Source organism: Lacerta agilis, chromosome 12 (genome assembly GCF_009819535.1).
Source record: "Lacerta agilis isolate rLacAgi1 chromosome 12, rLacAgi1.pri, whole genome shotgun sequence".
Taxonomy (NCBI): Eukaryota; Metazoa; Chordata; class Lepidosauria; order Squamata; family Lacertidae; genus Lacerta; species Lacerta agilis.
Window position 1 is genome coordinate 7,776,869 of NC_046323.1, and position 19,400 is coordinate 7,796,268.

General features: G+C 44.1%; 1 protein-coding gene across 2 annotated transcripts in view; it reads right to left on the reverse strand.

Moving 5' to 3' along the window:
• The window catches only part of ITGA9 (integrin subunit alpha 9), a 212,925-nt gene that overhangs the window by 163,655 nt on the left and 29,870 nt on the right, over window positions 1-19,400 (reverse strand). For both annotated transcript variants that reach the window (XM_033164920.1, XM_033164921.1), the window contains exons 5-10: window positions 16,806-16,873; window positions 12,650-12,779; window positions 11,147-11,232; window positions 9,658-9,726; window positions 6,899-7,036; window positions 1,861-1,966 (exon numbers count right to left, since the gene is read on the reverse strand). In XM_033164920.1, coding sequence (XP_033020811.1) covers window positions 1,861-1,966; window positions 6,899-7,036; window positions 9,658-9,726; window positions 11,147-11,232; window positions 12,650-12,779; window positions 16,806-16,873 — 597 coding nt within the window. The remainder of the gene's footprint in view (window positions 1-1,860; window positions 1,967-6,898; window positions 7,037-9,657; window positions 9,727-11,146; window positions 11,233-12,649; window positions 12,780-16,805; window positions 16,874-19,400) is intronic.

Sequence of the window (19,400 nt, forward strand, 5' to 3'; positions counted from 1 at the left end):
AAATGCCAGCTTTCTAAAGCCTTGATATGATGCAAGTTGGGATGGATTGCTCAACTCTAAAGCACTGAGAGGAGTTTGAAAGAAAGCAACAAAGAGGGGTGGCAGGAAATGTGTCTAGGCCAAGCCCCCCCCCCCAAATGACATTATATCCAGATGAATTACGGCACTGCTGTTTTAAGTAAGTTGTAAGTTGCTTCAAATTGTTTTTAATGTTGGATTTTAAATTTTTGTAACCCACTCTGAGGCCTCGGGATGAAGGGAAGCTAATAAATTTAATTAATGACAATAATAATAATAATGCTGGAACATCAACACTTTCCAAATTTGCTTATAATTAGAGCTGCAACCTTTAGTTCACAGATAAACCAACTCGTTTTAGTTAATTAATTAGCAGAAACCAACTTAAAACCAGCAAGGGCAAATTTTAACTGGATTTTGTGGAACTCAGTGTTATTTTTCTAGAACTGTTTTCATTCTGGTGTGTTACTGTAATTGGGAGTATAAAAATGTTGACAAGTGACCTTTCTTTCCAACAGCAAGTGCCCTTTGTTTATTAAGGCTGACTGGTAGGTATTCTTTTGAACAGGGATAGTTTGCTCTGCCAATAACTTCTTATGATTGGTTCTATATTGTAGTGCATCTTTAAACTATACCTTGGTACTGTATCTTTAAACTTATACTGCATGATTCAGCATCTATAGATGCAGTACTGCTCTTTGAATCACTAAATGGACCACGCCTTGCTTTTCCTTTAAATACTACAAACAGTGTGAGTAAGTTAGGCATACCGAGAATTGGTACACCTTGACCATGAAAATCTAGGTGAGCTGTCTTTGTTAGTTATATACTGTGTAAATTATGGATTTAGTTTGGTATAAACTGCATAACTAATGGTTTCATGAAAGGGTATAATGTACATAAGTACTTAAAAGTATTATAATATTTATTTCTAACGTAGGATTTCTTAACATTCCAGCTGAGGAAGAATTAGCGAAACAGGGCCTTGTCCTGGAATTTATTTCGACTGGAATTTGCTTCTATATTAATAAAACTGTTTGAAGACTTTAAAATTGATCTCCCGCCTGGCCAGATTTCTTGGATTCTTTAATTTTTGACTTCTGGGTATTACCAAGAACTCCAATTTCTACTGCCAGTAACTTCAGCTACACTCTGAACAACAACAAGTAAATTCAGCAACAGAGTATGGAAAATCCAGCGTGAAACAAATGTAGTTTACTTGCCATTGCATTGGCAGTGAGAATAACACAGAGGGAAAGTGTTTTCCTGTTGGAATAAATTTGACCCACAGATACAATGGCACCCTAAAATAGTAACTTCTCACACTTCCTTGCAGATACCAGACAGGCAACTCTAGCAGAACTAGGAAAGATCAGAGAACTGACAAGAAGGAGGTAATATACATTGCTTCAACATCCCTTCCATGGAGCACCATAACTGGGGAGCCCTGGTAAAATCACTTGCTTGGATTAGAAGCTAGATCTGTCAGCCACACAAAAAAAAACCTCTCTGGGGGAGAAAGTGTGCCTTCAAACAGTGGTGGAGCTTCATTCTCTGGCACCGGGGGCGGGAAGCAGGCAGGGGCGGGGCTGGCACGCGTTCTGGGGGCGGGGCGCACCGAGATGGAACCCTATCGGGATCCCGCTGCCCGGGACGCCCCGCCCCCTACGCCCCGCCTTTCCTACGCCAGTGCCTTCAAAGATGAAGAATTATCTGGGTGGGACGGGTTTGAAGCATACACATTTCTGAAGCAGTCCATAGCAGGTCCCTGCCTCAGTTCAGAGTGCTCCAGAGAGACCCAGCACCAGCCCAGAGCCCACGTGCAGAAGAAAACACACTGACCTGGGAATCCATCCTCATCCATATCTCCCAGGGAGGCAATGCTTTCCCCAAAGTGTGCGTTGTAGGCATTGTCACCATTCAGAACAAGCTGCTCTTCCATGACTCCCTAGCAAACAGGAAATAGGACAGGCTAAGAAAAACAGAGGAAGTGCTGAGAGATGCAGGGCCTCTTTGCTAGAGCATGCTCAATGCACATGTTACTCAGGAAGCATCTGGAGCATGTCCTAACCAAATTTCAAGTTGGCAACGCTAAACCTGGGCATTATATAAAGGAAATGCTGTAAATTGAAAAGGCACTTAATTGCTTCTGAAAAGGAAGCGGCTAGCCAGGATGACAGAGCAAAGACCGATTAGTGGCCAACTATAATATTTCAAAAAGAAATCTTAGATAAGTAAAATCGTGCACTCGAGACAGGTGCAAAAGTTCCAAACAATTGAACAACTAAGCCGGTGAGGTTAATTCTCTTCCGTTCCAAGGAACGGCCAAGAAGAACTATTGTAATAGCATAGATTCAGTCTGTGCAGCAAAACTCCCATGTGATAATAATGAGGTCTGCAGCACTTAAGTAAATTAATCTGTTGGAATAATTCGTTAAAACATTTCGATTGCCTAAAAAAAATGCTTCCAGGTAATCAGCCAACAGGTTTTAAATCGTTCTTAACAAAGTACTTATAAAAATGGAGCTAGCAAGTGTTGTCTTAGAAGGGTTGTTCCCTACTGTATGAAACATAGGGGGGGAATGCCATGCTTTGGAGTCTGTTATTTTGGGGTGCAGCAAAGCAAAAGAATCTTAAAAGACGAAGAAACCACTTTACATAGGAATAGGCTGACAACATTATAATGTAGATATAAGAGAGTGACCAAAAAGAACAAGAATAATTATTCTTTTTTAAACCCTAACAAAGCTCCCACAAAAATGCTGGTATGTTTTTCATGCTTTTATGTCCATTTCTGCCATCGACCCTACACTTCAGCTGCAGGAGAGTTATTTCCATAAGGAAACCAAACACCGTTGTTTAAACCCAGCTCCGTGTCTATCTCAAGGGGTCTTTCCCATGTTTTTCGTGAATAGGTAAGGACTGGTTTCTGGAAATTGCAACCAAATCTTTTGGGAGGTCTTCAGAAAGCTGCTGGCATAAAGAAAATCCTATATAATGAATCTGTAACAAAAACAATGAGGTGAAAGCAAAGTTTTATTGTGTTTTTCTTTTCTTCTGCACTGAGCGCAAGGTACAGTTTCATGAGGCTTGCCCTGAGGCTCCACATGTGGTACAATAATGCTTATGTGCAAAGTGACTTTGCTATGGAACATGCGGAGTGAGTGAAAGTAATTTGGACTGTGGCAAATCAGAATCAACACGAGTGGCCCTCGCATTCATAACACATTGGCAAATCTAGAACACACTTCCTAATAAGATTCATTTCAATAAAGCCTCACAGGGAAATTACTAGTAAATACATGTTTAGAGATGGGCATTAGGGACTAGTAACGCGAAATATTTTTCAGGATTCACAGAACCCAGAAGATAATATTTCGATTCATTATTGTGAGCACCCCAGTTTTCTTGAGTGTTCTCTGTCACCTTGCTTCCTGACTATGTGCCTCACAACTACAGTGAGAAGATGTGGATTCAAATCCCTGCTCAAACACGAAGGGTGCTTGATTGCCTTGGACATTCTCTCATCCAGTCCTGTTACAGAAGATTGTCGTCAAGATGAAAAGGAGACATCTCACTGTACTCCACACCCTAAACTCCTGTGAGGAAAGGTGGAATGCTGGTGAAATTAACAATAGGTTTTAAAAAGGGGAAACACTAAGGTTGAGTATAATTTGTAGATAATTTGTAGATGAGAGAGTGAAGTCTGCAACAGGTAGGTAGCCGTGTTGGTCTGCCATAGTCAAAACAAAACAAAATAAAATAAAATAAAAATTCCTTCCAGTAGCACCTTGTTGTTGTTGTTGTTGTTGTTCAGTCGTTCAGTCGTGTCCGGCTCTTCGTGACCCCATGGACCAGAGCACGCCAGGCACCCCTATCCTCCACTGCCTCCCGCAGTTTGGCCAAACTCATGCCAGTCGCTTCGAGAACACTGTCCAACCATCTCATCCTCTGCCGTCCCCTTCTCCTTGTGCCCTCCATCTTTCCCAACATCGGGGTCTTTTCCAGGGAGTCTTCTCTTCTCATGAGGTGGCCAAAGTACTGGAGCCTCAACTTCAGGATCTGCCCTTCCTGGGCAGTAGCACCTTAGAGACCAACTAAGTTTGTTCTTGGTATGAGCTTCCGTGTGCATGCACACTTCTTCAGATAAGACTGGAAGTTCCAGACAACTAGAATTTTGTGATCCAAACAGGAATGGAATGTTGTGATTGAAACAAGGATCTCTAAAACCCAGTGCTTCTAGTTGGACTTTCGTCAAGACTATTTTATCCAATCCAAAAGGGTCTCTCCATTTACGACATTCTGGAGGGCGTTGCATTTCTGGTGCTCTAATTCTAAATCTTCATTTTTGCACTATACCTATTCAACTATCCGAAGAAAGGCACAAAGTTACATCATGCCATTGTGACTGTTTGGCCTTGATTGACCTAAGTAGCCATGGTTTGTGAGTCGAATTGCAAGAAAGGAGAGCGCCAATAGCATTTATTTAGGGGGAAAGGAGACATTTTTCATAAACAAAAGTGTCTCTGAGAGAGCCCATGTGGCTCGTGTTCCTTCCAAACAAGTCGCGGTCATTTCAGAGTACAGGAAGCTTATGTTGATTATTTCCCTAGGCTACTGTTGGGTCACGGTGGTTGTGCAATGGGCAATTTTGCAACCAAGAGTCCAGTGGTTTCTTTTCCTAGGAACACCAACACTGTATAGGGTTTTCAACGCAATCAAAATGAAAGTCAGTTCTTGCAGCTGCTTTTCATATGGCTTCAACTCTCAAAACTTACCTTCAGTTACACATTTAAAAACAAAATCATGCTTCTTTCTCCCAGAGAATGCAAAGGCTGGTCTTAAGAGTCACCATACTTCAGCAGAAAGGGAAGGTGAATTAATTTGGTGCTGGTTTCACAGTATATACAGTGAAGTGAAATGAATGCTATTTCTTCTACTATGCAGGTTCTATATATCAACAGTGGCTGCTACTCGGGTGCATTCTGTAAACCTCAGCTGTAATGGGTGTCATGTCCTGGTTTGGACACAAGCAACTATAGACCTGGAGTACATGATACCCAATTCAAGGGCCCTGAAGTTAGTGACTTTAGGAGAAAAACTGGATCCTGGAATACAGCAAGCAGAACATACCGCTCAGCTGACCAAGCAAATGCAGAAGACTCCTAACAAGAAGGTTGGCAAATCATTTTTATGCCGTGAACCGCCCTGAGATCTATGGATGAAGGGTGGTATACCAATTTAATAAATAACAACTGCCTGTAATCACAGGAGCCTTGCTCTCATCGCACACCATCTAATGAAGGGGACCCCGATCCATGAAAACCTATGCTGTAATAAATTTGTTGGTTCAAGTTGCAGGATCCCTGACAGTGGGAAAGGAACAGACCTACTCTGATAGGATTCTACATTAATCAGAGCTGAGCACAGAATTGTGACATTGCTGTTTCCTGTGTACTCTTAGGCTTTGAGTCCTTCTGTATAAAACTAAGGGAGTCCCCAAGCTTCTATCCCAATCTAAATTCTAGATGCCCACCTCAACCCGCCTCTCCAAACAGCTCCATATGCCTCCGCCATTAGAGGCTTGGCCAGTGAACACAAAGGACGGTGCCTTTCTATTGTGGTGCCAAAATTATGGAATGCCCTCTCAGAGGCAGCCTGTCTACAGCCATCACTGTTTGCTTTTTTGCAAGCAGTAAACACATAAGCATTTCCCTGAGCCAGTGTGGTGTAGTGGTTAAGAGTGGTAGACTTGTAATCTGGGGAACTGCGTTCGTGTCTCCGCTCCTCCACATGCAGCTGCTGGGTGACCTTGGGGTGTCACACTTCTTTGACGTCTCTCAGCCCCACTCACTTCACAGAGTGTTTGTTGTGGGGGAGGAAGGGAAAGGAGATTGTTAGCCGCTTTGAGACTCCTTCAGATAGTGAAAAGCGAGATATCAAATCCAAACACTTCTTCTTCTTCTTCTTCTTCTTCTTCTTCTTGGGTATTTTCAGACTGTGAGTTTTATGCTGTTGCCATAGTGTGCTCCTTGCAATTGTCATATTGCTGGGTTTTTTTATGCTGGGCTATGCTGCATTTCTAGGGACGCAGGTGGCGCTGTGGTCTAAACCACTGAGCCTAGGGCTTGCTGATCAGAAGGTCAGCGGTTTGAATCCCTGCGATGGGGTGAGCTCCCATTGCTCGGTCCCTGCTCCTGCCAACCTAGCAGTTCGAAAGCATGTCAAAGTGCAAGTAGATAAATAGGTACTGCTCCGGCGGGAAGGTAAACGGCGTTTCCGTGCGCTGCTCTGGTTCGGCAGAAGTGGCTTTGTCATGCTGGCCACATGACCCGGAAGCTGTACGCCGGCTCCCTCGGCCAGTAACGCGAGATGAGCGCCGCAACCCCAGAGTCGTCCGCGACTGGACCTAACGGTCAGGGGTCCCTTTACCTTTATGCTACATTTACAAGCTCCTTTTAGGTATTTGCCAATGAAAATGCTTGATAAAAGTACTGAAAAATGAACCACAATGTTTATAATGATTTATGCAATGGAAGAAGTGAGCCTAACCTGTGAAGAAGCATTTATTCTTATTTATTCTTATTCTTAAGGGGTTACAGGACTTTACTGTTTTTTGAAATATCAAGCTAATGTGGCAGCTCTTCAGGAATGGAATTAGATATCAACTGGATTTTGGACATCCCAACAAATTATGAAAAACAAGTGAATCCTTACTTTTTTGCTAGGACTGTTTGGCCATTTCTATTCAGGAGCCGAAACAGCACCCACCTCTGCTCAGTGCCTTAAAGCAGAACTTGCATGATACGGTGCAGCTGATCTGAGATTAGTGTTAAAGGATTTCCCCAGGACATTTTGCTCCACTCCTTTTTGTACTCACATTTCCTCTGCTGAGGTAGACGGTGACTTGACCCTCATCCCGGATCTCGGAAAACATGGGTGCTCCCACCAGGAGGTCCGAAAGGCCGTCAGAATTCAGATCAACTGCACATAAGGAGGAGCCAAAGTAAGAGCCCATCTGCAACCAAGCCGAGTCACAACAAAGCATTCAGTATCTGCCCACACACAGGAGGAAATCATTTATGCTTTTCGTTGTTTGTAATTGAAATAGCAACTTGCTACTTTATCTCTCACACCACAGCAGCTCTAGGAAGTCTCTGGGCAACTGGGTCATGTCAGCTTTTCATTCATTCATTCATTTTTTTTTATTATTAAAGGAATTAAAATTATACTTTTTAACAAGTTGCTGCTGCATGCCAAAAATCATTACTTGAAACACACACGGGCTCTTTCAAGCGATAATGATAGTTTTGTGAATATGCCAGCAAACATGCAGATTCTCATTTACATCATCCTTTCTGGAAAGGTCAGGCATGTGCTCAAGGCATTCACAAGATTGGTTTAACAGACAAAAACAAAAAAAAGACTGAAAAGTAAACTCATGTTAACTTCAATGTGATTTTTAAGGAATGTGTATCAAGCCTAGGAATATTTAGCTGCTGTGTTGAGTAAGCAGGGTTGAAAACTATGATCCGAACAAGCTCTAGAACCAGCCACTCAAGGAATGTCTTTGCAGTATGTTTAATGAAAAAGGATCAAGATGGCAGACAAATATGCTGTGGTGGCCAATGTTTGCAAGGCGTCTGTCATGAAGTTTGCACGCTGCATCCCTAGGACTGAAGACTCCACACCATGCAGAATGGCTCCATTACACGGATAATTTCCATGCCAATCTCGCATATTTTTGGTGGCAGCTGGCACAAGTACAGAGGTGCTCCACAAAACAGGGTGAACTGTCACATTCAGTGGAGTTTCCATGTGGCAGTCCTAATACGATTCTGCCTGAAATGGTTCCATTTCTTCCTGACTTCCTGACCTTTTGTCTTTATTCACCCATTGTGAATCTGGGACTGTGTGTAATTCATCCAGTGCCAGATTGCAAGCACATCCGATGACCTTTACTTTACCACTAGCATTATTACTCTCACCTCATCACTTGCTCTTGATTGGCTGAAAAGTTTTGTTTCCTTCCCGCCCTCCACCCCCACTCCTTAATTTGGTCACTCAACTTGTCTTTGGCCAAGATGAGCCAAAGGTTCCAGCCAATGGTGACATCAGCCGTGCAGCAACAGCCACACCTATCACTACAGAGTCGACACCGACTTCTCAAATACAGAAAAGATCGCAAGCACTGTTTGCAAGTCACTGCAGAAAGATGAGAGAAAGTGCAAGCCATCAGCTCTGATCTCCAATCTGGTTGCTTTTGCAGGGTTAAGGTCAAACATTTAGCATTTCGCTCCCTTTGTGGGTTCTTCGTTTACAAGGCTTTCATTAAGCACTGCAGTTTTTTATACTAATAAAAAATCTAGGCAGCGAATACCTGAGCAATATGTCACAGTGGATGTAAGCAACTTCAAGCGGGAAAGGGATTTTGTTTGCCCAACTGCAACATTATTGCGCAGAGTTGGTGACCTGGTGTTACTGTGAGAACCGTGACTTTTTGATATTCACATCTGGCACATGGTTTCCAATTTCCTGTTAAGGAACTAAGAGTCTCTAGCAGTGAAGAATCCAGCAGCAGGATTCAAGCGCTCTCTGTGCCATTGTAGTAGCTCACTAGATAAGAGAGTCGCTGGCCTGATCTTTGCTGTGCTACAGAATCACAAATGCCCACAAAAGTGGTCTTGCAGCTACCAACTCAGCAAGGATCACATGACAGGATCATGTGACAGAAAGGGACAGCTGCATTCCACGTGGTCCCATAAACCTACTGGTTTCATTGACCCAAGCAACGCAGAAATGAGGCACAGAGTGAACTACTCTTGGATGGATCGATATTCACTTGCCTGCTTAACAACCCTAACATTTCCCCCCCTCCCCAAAGAAACAGGAAAAGGTTGTTAACACGAAGGAAAAAAGCACAAGAGTGCACCCTTGTTGTTGACGTCATGGAAATGTTAGACCTTCTCGTGATTTTAGTACCTCAGAAACACATTTCACAAATAAAAAGCCTTCCCCTGCGTGCACACACACACACACCTCAATTGTTTCAAAGGCTTTGCCAGAACAGGGCTCAGTATCAAAATCTCTGAGGGCTATTTTACATACGAGATTTTCTCACACAGCTATTGCCTCTCACCTCAAACCATCACTTCTGACAAACGCTCAAATGTCTTATTTCACCACATGTGAATTCATTAAGATACCCACATAGGCAGTGAGAAAAAATAAAATGTGAAGGGCCGGCCCTGCCATGTGGCGGAGCGGAGCAGCCACCTCAGGCAACTGATTTTGCATGGCGCGAAACACCACAAATTGTTAGTTGCTTCATTGATGATGGTTTTATTTTATTTTTGCTGTTAGGGAATGGAAGAGGCACTTGTGAGATCTTGACCAACCTTAGGTATTATGTACCAAGATTTGCAAGGTGGGCAGGGGGGGACATTTGCTGCTATACCACAAGTAGCGACATCTCTTAGACCAACTCTGCATTGGACAATAGAGAAAATTACAGCCCCAGGACATAAGAACTTGTGAGCAGCATAGCTGTAATCAGAATTAATCTGCAGGACTAAAAGAAAAAGTGATATATTCCACATAGAATATAAACAACCAGTTATTATTAAAACGATTACCCACCTTTTTACCAGAAGCCTGAAAGATCTTTATTAAAGAACCAGACCTCCTATCAGTGCGAAATATATATACCTGTGAAGTTTTAAACAGAAGAAGAAACAAATTGATTCTATTGCATATGAATCCACTCATTATTGATTAGCAAAATATGGCTAAGAGTGCATGTTTGCGGGTACTTCATTCATTAATCTGAAAAGTTTTTGCCTCATCTTTCCACAAAATTGAAGGCAGCTTAGCAAAATACAATAAAAAACTAAGAATAAAACCTAAGTTTTATTAAAGATGGATACAATTTTTAAAAGCAAACAGAAAAAAGCAAGAGCCACCCGCAGTGAAATGTGAGCTATATCCTATGAAAATCCACCATAGACTTTTGTACGTAAAGGTGTTTTCAAGTGGCCTCTAAAAGAAATCAAAGTAGGTGACAGGTAAATCTGTTTGGAGAAGACATTTCACAGTAAGACAAGGAGTATCTGCATGGCCCCTTTGTATACCTGTTCCCTCTTTGCACAAGCAACACGTGAAGAGGGCATTTGGTTAGACAGTCAGCGCTGAACTGGTTCAGCTCAGTATTAGCAACCCTCCAAGTCCCTAAAGGTAAAGGGACCCCTGATCATTAGGTCCAGTCATGTCCAACTCTGGGGTTGTGGCGCTCATCTCACGTTACTGGCCTAGGGAGCCGGCGTACAGCTTCCGGGTCATGTGGCCAGCATGACTAAGCCACTTCTGGTGAACCAGAGCAGCGCACGGAAACGCTGTTTACCTTCCTGCTGGAGCGGTACCTATTTATCTACTTGCACTTTGACATGCTTTCAAACTGCTACGTTGGCAGGAGCAGGGACCGAGCAATGGGAGCTCACCCCATCATGGGGATTCGAACCACCGACCTTCTGATCAGCAAGCCCTAGGCTCTGTGGTTTAACCCACAGCACCACGCTAGTCCTTTACAAAAGACCATTACAAAACCAAGGAAGATCAACACTGCAAAAAATGCTTTGCACATTTTTTTTTAGGAATGTTACATAAACAATACAACAATGCATAACAGTGGCATTGATCCTAACATAAGTTAAGGAAGTTCACAGAATGAACGTTTTCCATTTCCTCCTCCACACTGCCCTTTCCTACCTACCCAAACACCATCACCCTCCTAAACAACATGGGGTGTGTATAGGGGCCTCTGAGGAAGGGGATAACCAGCCAAAATCGGCAGACCTACACCTAATTTTAGGACACTCCCACCATATATCGTTCAGAAGAGCCCCCAATCCCCAAAGAGGCTTTTCATGGGTCTGGTGGGAATGAAAAACATCCCTCCCATGAACCACTTTTAAGGCAACTAATTTTATGATCCAAGCCAGTGTCAATAAACCCTTTCCAAATTACTGTAGCCCCAAATGCCTTGTTCATCCTTTTTTCCGGGAACTCAGTCAAAACAGTGAATATGCTGCCACGTTCGTTAAATGAGCCATTGTTTGATCGAGAGCCACACCTTTCCGACGCCTCCATCCTGAGGAGCTCCTCCAACCACGTCCGTCGTCATCGGCTGAGAGAAGTGACCCGCTGTCACCGCATATCCTAAGCAGGGCAGCATTTTTTGGGTGGACGAATGGGAGGAGAGAAATGACAAATGAATTCAGAAAAGGAAACAGGTCCAAGGAAAAGGTCAGCCATCTGGATGAAAGCAAAGTTCCCTCCCCCCCCCCCTTTCTTCTCATAGAGTGTAAATATACCAGGCTTGTTACAAATAACCCAAAAAAACCAACAAGAGGTCTGCTTCTTCAGCACAGGAACTTGCTGGCGCACCATGCAGCGCTGGAAGTGACAATAAGCAACGGAATGTCTCTTTTTTTTCCACCACGACCCGATGGCAAAGGTGTCGACAGAAGCTGTGAAGGTGACAAGCACAAGAGCTTAAGCCAGGAAAAGCCCTGGTTTCCAAAATAAAAATTAAGAGTACAGATGCTCAATGGGAGGAGAAGCAACCTGCCGGGGGAGGGGGAGGAAACAGATTGCTTCATGTTGAAGGAACTATCTTTCATGCCTGTTTAGTGACAGTTTCCATTTGGCACCCAAAAATGGGGGTTCCCTCAGTTTAAACTGATATGCCAAGGGATGTGGGGGTCAGGGAAGAGGTATAAAGTGTATGCTTTAACAAGAGCTTAAAATTGTTTTAATCTTTTAATGCTTTTGTTGTATGACTTTTATCCTTTCAATGTTGTAAACTGCTGTGATTAAGTTTTGTGATCTTGCGGTTTATAAATGCTTTTATTGATAAAATTAATAATAAAATAATAATAATAATAATAATAATAATAATAATAATAATAATAATAATAATAATACTGCTTGGCTAAGGATTAAAACAAAAATTAAGGGCCTACACTAAGGGGAAAGGGTTTGTTTGGAAGAGGGATCAGTAATGTGGCCCAATTTGCCATCCTACAGATGATATATTGTGGAGTCTGTAAGTAAAGGAGGAGGAGGAGGAGGAGGAGGAGGAGGAGGAGGAGGAGGAGGTTCAACTCCTTGTAAGGCTGTCATTTCATAGTCCCTTCTGCCTGCAAAAGACTAGCTTTTCAAATCTATTCTTTCTTTCTTAATCACTTCCCATGGGGCACCCCAAAGCAGTTTAAAACATAACAAAAACTTATATGAAACAGCTGCATATATAAAAACATTTTTTCTAAACAGATAAAGATATAAACAAACACTTTAAGACAACCAGAGCATATTCATAAAATCAATTCAAATTTGATGCAGATACCAACTAGGTTTTTAAAAAATGTCCATTTAGAAGGCTTATATTCATGCAGATTTCCCATACCTACCACAAAAAAACTTTGAGCAAGACAGTTTAGACCGGTGTCCCACAGCTTGGTGCCTCCCAACCAGCATGGTGGTGATGGCTGAGACTCATGGGAGTTGTAGTCCCAACATCTGGAGGAAACCAAGATTTGAGACTAGTAACAATGGGCAACTCCACATCACTTACCTAGGTATGTGTACCGCTTGGCTATCACAGATTCATCATTCAGCTTGAAATAAATATTGTCAGTGAGATTCAGCACTTTGATGGTCCCGGTCCAGTAATAAGATCCCGGGGCTCCCATGACAACCAGCTCCTGCCAACAGAAGAGTTTCAGCAGTCAATAAAATAAATATTTGGAGCTCCTCAAGCATGATGAAGACCAGAAAAGTAATCATCTTCAGAAATTCTGTGGTGCTGGGGCGCAGAGAAGATTGATAAATTGGAGGAGACTGAAACAGGTTTAAATAATCTAAACTTTTTGGATTACTTTAAGAGCATGAATTCTATCGTGCAATTAGAATGTAATAGCCTGGTTTGCATGTCACATTAAACCATAGTTAAAATAAACTGTGGTTTAATGTGAACGTTCACCATGCTGATGCACACTGTTGAAATCCCAGGTGTTTTGCTCTTCCCCTTGTAGTAAGAATTCACCACTATACCACCTTGTTTGTTACCCAGGTGAGGAACTCCTCCTACTGCTGGGAAACAAGCTATGGTTTTGCTTGTTGCGCATCCAGCTGCAGGTTCTCCAAACAAACCACAAGCAGAAGCCAATATGTGTCCGCGGCATAGGGGGAACAAACCACACGCCTGGGATATAACAGTGCATCAAGCTAGACAATGGCTTGTTTCCTTGCAGAAGAAGGAACAAGGGAGAAATGGAGCAGCTCATTCACATTAAACCATTTTAACTGGTCCATCTAGCTCAATACTGCCAACGCTGAGAAGCAACAGCTCTCCAGGGTGCTAGACAGTACCAGCCCCCCGGGAGATGCTGGGGACTGAACCTGGGACCTTCTGTCCTGCATGATGCTCTACCATATAAAAGTCTCACTGCTGTAATTGAAACGAAGTTCCATAGACCCTTTTCTAACTATAAGTCCCAGCAGGAAAAATTCAGGCTTCAGTTGAAAGTTAATCTTCAAAATTCTCCGTATCAATGTATATATATTTGTATCCAATATTTTTTTGGCTTTTTTACACATCCACCAAGCATGATAAAATGTCCATTCCTGTTATTTACATTTCCAAGTATTTGTTAGCATAAAACATGAAATGAACTTACTGAGGCGTGGTAGCAAAGGAACTGTCACGTTTTCAAGGCCTACCTTTAGCTATGAATCTATCCCCAACACTTCTACTCAGTTCAGTGGCAGGCTTTGAACTTTGAAATTTCAGTGGCGCACTGTGCAAACCCAAAATCTGGCATTCCCCCCCCCATTCCGTTCTGCTCAGCTCACTGTGTTATAGTTGGGAAGCTGTGCGGTGCCTTCTAGTGTCGGCGCCCAGTGTGATGGCAGTGGCGGTGCTTCATGCTGCGGCACCGGGGACAGAGAGCAGGCAGGGGCAGGGCTGGCGCGCCACCCGCAGGGGCATGGCGCACGTCCTGGGGCGGGGTGCACCCGTGATGGAACCCCACCGGGATCACGCTGCTGGGGGCGGGGCGCTCCCACTGCCCCCCTCTTCCTCCGCCAGTGTGTGGTGGACCCAGCAGCACCGCCCCAGTCTCTGCTCAGTTCTCTTATAGGGTAATCACAGCAAATCCTCACAAGAATTCAGCTTGGGTCTCAGAAACTTTGGGATCCCCTGGGCTGCTGAGCTCTTCTCCACCAGACCGACAAACTAGGCCTGGACTATCAGAATTTGGCTGCTTCCATATACACAGGGTCAGAAGCTATAGCAGCCAGTTCTATACATACCTGTACAGTGTATGTAACACGACAGGCTCTGTAACTTCGAGTGGCTGCTGCTCTGGGACAACCAACCCATCTCTCAGCAGAAAACAGCATGCATTAGCAAGACGGAATGCTTGTGCATTAGACGCTTGTCTGTTTGACCCAGAACCCATTTATCTACATTTCCTGCTGACTCTGAAATGGCTGAAGCTCTGAGGCAGTGCACCAGAAGTTCAAAGCCACCTTTTGAATGCGGAGCAGGCAAAGGGAGTTCAGAGCATGGGAAAAGGAACAGGCTTGATATTGCAGACAAGTCAGGAAACAGCTGCTGCTGACACGGCTCTGGTGATCAAACGCGTTATCAAACAGGTTGCCACCCTTTCCAGATTAACCTGAAAAAAAATCCCACCGGCTTGTTTTGAACACTGTGGGCACATGCTTTGTTTATATGATCCTGAGTGATTAAACCCTTTGGGCCCGATGCAAAGATGCCTTGGCAATTAATCTCTTTCACATTCCCTTCCAATCTAGATTTGCCCAAGGCAGAGCTAGACATTACCCAAAGCACACGACCGCTGCCAAAAACAGTGGCCTTGTGTCTCGTTTCATGTTCTGATAAGCTTCTTCAATCGTCTAGCCCAGTACTGTCTGCTCTGGCTTGCAGCAGCTCTGAAGGGTCTCAGGCAGCAGAGGTCAGCAGGGTGGCACAGGCAGGGCAGCACTGTGCATCTGGGCTTCCTAGCACCAAGCATTTTCCAAGAAGGAAAGGTACAGAGAGCTCAGTGCAAGCGCAGTGATGGAGTCAACAGAGCACTCCTGCCAAAGCAGCTGCACCACACAGAGCTCCCTGAATTTTGACCATCCCTCTCCTGGTAAGCAGTAGCACTCGGCATCAAGCTGCCAGGTGTGCATTGCCAGCCTGTCTGCACCGCCCTGCCAACCATTGTTGGTCTCGGGTAGAAAGAAGTCTGACATATCCTTTGGGATGCTAGAACCTTGGGAAACTGGGGCGGTTCTTCCTCTAATAGTATGCAGTCATGAAATGTGGGGTGTGATATTGCCATGCCATCAAGACACCTCCCCGCTCCCTATCCACAGCAGCTACTGACGTGAACAATGTTAGAAACTTGGTGGCTTAAAAAAAAAACCCAAAAAACTAAAAAGCGGGGAGCAAGAAAGAAAGGGACTGAATTTTAACCACATCCAAGTTTGCAGAGTTAGCATTATGGGATGTTGAGTTGCAGCCTGCCTGCTGCCCAATTCCCAAGAATGAGATATATCCACATTGCATTATTTTTCAACCACGCAACCAGAAACAAATAGCAGCTACCACCTGGAAAAGCATACAGGAATAAGAGGTCCCAGCTTTTCAAATTTGTTTTGCACTGTCGAATTTCTTCCTGGCAATAAGAATTTAGCTATGAGAACTGACCTGTAATACATGAAACAGTCCTCTGGCCTGGTGCCAGAGCCTGGCATGGTGGGGTGAATCCTGGGACCCAGCAGTCCACTGCTGCCACCTGGGCCAACCTCCACCTTCACTATTTCTGCCGCCAGCTCCTTGATGCCCATTGCAGAGTCAGGGGCAATCACGGCAGGTGGCTTGACACCCCCCCACTCCAGGAGCCAACTGTTTAGAGGCATCAGCTTAAATACACTGGCCTTGCCCCTTACGTATGCCCACTGATTTGGGGCTCATCGCTCCAATAAATGCCACTGCCATCATCATGGATGAGCAGCCCACTCCCCTAAATGCAACCCAGCCGGCTGACTGGGAAGAGCCCCATCAAGAGCGCTTTGTCCAGGGCCCCCCAAAACCTGCACCCATAAAAGATAAAAGATTTTGAGGGGGGCAAAGTCACACTAAGCCATTGCACCTGAGACTGAGACCCACAAGCCACATAACGCTCAGGCCAATTTCTGAGAGCCCCAAAGCATAGGATTCATCACAGTCAGTGAGGGTGGCAGAGGCTAAACAAGGGACAACTGCAGTGGCTTTTGCACAGCTTTTCTGGATGCGGGTGTGGCTTCCCACACTTTTGCCTTCGCAATACATCACGCAGCAAGGAATGGCCACAGCTCAGCTGTAGAGCAAATCCTTTGCATAGAAAAGATATTAGGTTCAAATCCCATTAGACTCCTGCCTGAAACCTTGGAGAGTCTGTGCCAGTCATAGATGGACCAGCTGGCTATGTTGCATCTGGATGTGTGCATGGTGTTAAAATAAGCGCCTATTAAGTAAGTGAACTGGGAGTGTGCAAAATCACTAGGTATCTAATAGTTCCTGCATAGTTTCATATGCAAAGCTGCAGAATAAAAAGGCAACATAAACGCTGGGAAACTGCTGCACCGAAAGCTTGAAAGCTGAAGGCAAGTTTCTCGATTCGGAGACTTTTACACCGTAGTAACCGGGAGGTCTTGGCCGAAGCTCCACCACTCACCTCTGTGAAGAAGCCTGCTATTCCGGCCTGGCATGAGCCATGCTCTTCGCCGTATTTCTTCTTATACTCTAGCAAGGAGAAGGATTAAAGGGGAGGGGGGACAAACACAGTCACGTCAGTCCCTGCCAAATGTGTGTGGTTCGCAGTTGCACAGTCCCGTCCGCTTCATTCCACATGTGCTGCTCAGCGCTGAGTTGCAGGAGGCCGTCGGCGGAGCCAGCACTGGGAAATCTCCGAAATTCACAAAAACCTCAGAAATCCAGGCTCCTTTGCCACAGTACATGGGTATTGTCAAAGCCAAGCTTTGGAGGAACAGCACTGTAAACAGATATCATTTCCCCGTTTGTGAAATCTGAAAGGGCCCAGGAAACAGCCTCTGACCATTTAGGATGGGAGACCAGTCGTGAGACTCGAGAATGAGAGAGGGGGAGACCTGTATGCCGGGGGCAGCCTGATAGCTTGTAAATCGCAGCAACTCAATTAAGGTTGAAAGCATTGATCAGAGGCGGACTGACTTAACCCTTTGGTCCCCAACCAGAATGAAGCTGAAGAATACAGAACGGCGTTTGCTCACATTGATTCTTGATGCCCTGCCTCTCCCAGGTCTTCTCTTGACATTCTTTCCGTGTCTTTCCCTTTACTCTTTTTCCTCCCACTGTGATAATTTGGAATGTAAACACTTTGGGGCAGAGACCTATTCCATGGGCTTATGTTAGGCTATAAAGCGGCATGTACATTGATGGTGCTATAACAATATCAATAAGACCACGAGGACAACAACAAGAGCAGCCCAGAGCCTCTGAGAACGCAACAGAGGCACAGGGAATACTCGGCACGTGGCACCACTAATGCCAACCATGAATATTCCTCTGGTTTTGCACCTCTGAATTACTACTCTGCTTTCTTCAAGATAAGACAGGATTGCCTGTTCACCCACCTTTAAGCAAGACCATCCCAGTTATACACATCATCTCTGTAAGGTAGAAAAAATTCAGCATAGCACAGAACTAACAGGGCTTTTCTGAAGAAAAATTGAAAGCTACTGCACATCCAGAAGCAGCCATTTTGGGCAAAATAAATGAATCATGATAACCAGTCACACTGAGAACTCCATAGAACCATGCTTGACAGGGTACTAATTTATAGCTAACTTAGCAGACAAAATGTGGATAGTGTCATTATATGGTTTAATCACTAGGTGGCACTGGACTTAGTTGACCCTGGGTAAAAGGAGTTTTCTGTGTCTAGTCTGTCCTTGTCAAAGAGAGACAATAAAGTTCTTGTCTGGTGTGTCCTCCAAGCCCTTCATGAAAATTATTTTCTTCTATGGTGTTTATTTAAGTTTTCTTCTCTACCTCACTTCCACTCGCTCTGGAAAATTTAAACCAAATGGCAAACCCGCTTAAAGGCTGTTGCTACAAACCACGGCACCCTGGGAATTGTAGTATTGAGAAAGAACTAACAAAGGGTCTCTTAAAAGAACTGTCCACTCACCAAACTACAATTCCCAGATTTATCTGAGCCAAATGAAAACAAGTGAATACAACATGAAACTAGTTTAAATGTGCAGTGTAGCTGTGCCATAAGAATCAAAGTGTTCAGGGCTCCAATCTTTACTAGAATCTTGCGCCTCTGTCCTTCATCTGAACAGCTTCTGAACTTCACATTCAAATCTCTGGCAAGAAAATCAGAGTATCATTACAGCATTTATTCCCACTTCCTGCTTCTTGCAACATGCTCCCCCGTGATAACTGGGGTTTCAAGGAAAACATAGTGTGCTTCAGTTTCGGGGGGGGGGGGAACCGCCATGTAACCTGGTAACACTCTCAAACATCCAACCACCGACTCATTGCTAAATTATAAGGAATGTACTTTGCAGATTGTCTCTTTGGAACCAAATGTATTCCTCATGGTTTGACAGACCACAAGAACTGAATAATGAACCCTTAGCTTGTACATAGAAAGAGTCTGTATAAAAGAAAAGGGAATATTGACCGGAATGGCCAGCAATTATTTCCACTTTTAACAAATATGAAGATCATTTGTACTGGGTAAATCCCAGCAAAAAAACAAGTGGGGAGACTCCTGATCGGGGTCAGGATTTCATTCCTAAGGCCTACAAAACAGAAAAATTCGTATGAATAATATGTTGATAAGACAGTGGTCTGAGGTAACATAAACTAAGAAAGCTAAGTATTGACAGAGGCCATTTATGCACTATATCAAACCACTTTAATTCATAACAGTCCCCACCAACTAATCCTGGAAACTGAAGTTTGTTACAGCTGCTGAGAGTTGTTAGGAGACTCTTATCACAGAGCTACAATCCCCTGAGTGGCTTAACAAGCAATCCCTCTTCCCAGGGAAATCTGGGAATTGTGGTGATGTGGGGAACAGGAGTCTCCTAACAACACCCAGCACCCTCAGAAAACTACAGTTCCCATAATGCTCTGGGGGAGGCCATGACTATCTAAAGTGTCGTGATGCTGCTTTAATTGTATAGTGCAGATGGGCCCAAATGGCCACAGACTTGATAAAAGACTTCCTGAAAAGTGGAATGGAGGGCAGAGCAGCACAATTATTAGGCAGCTGTTA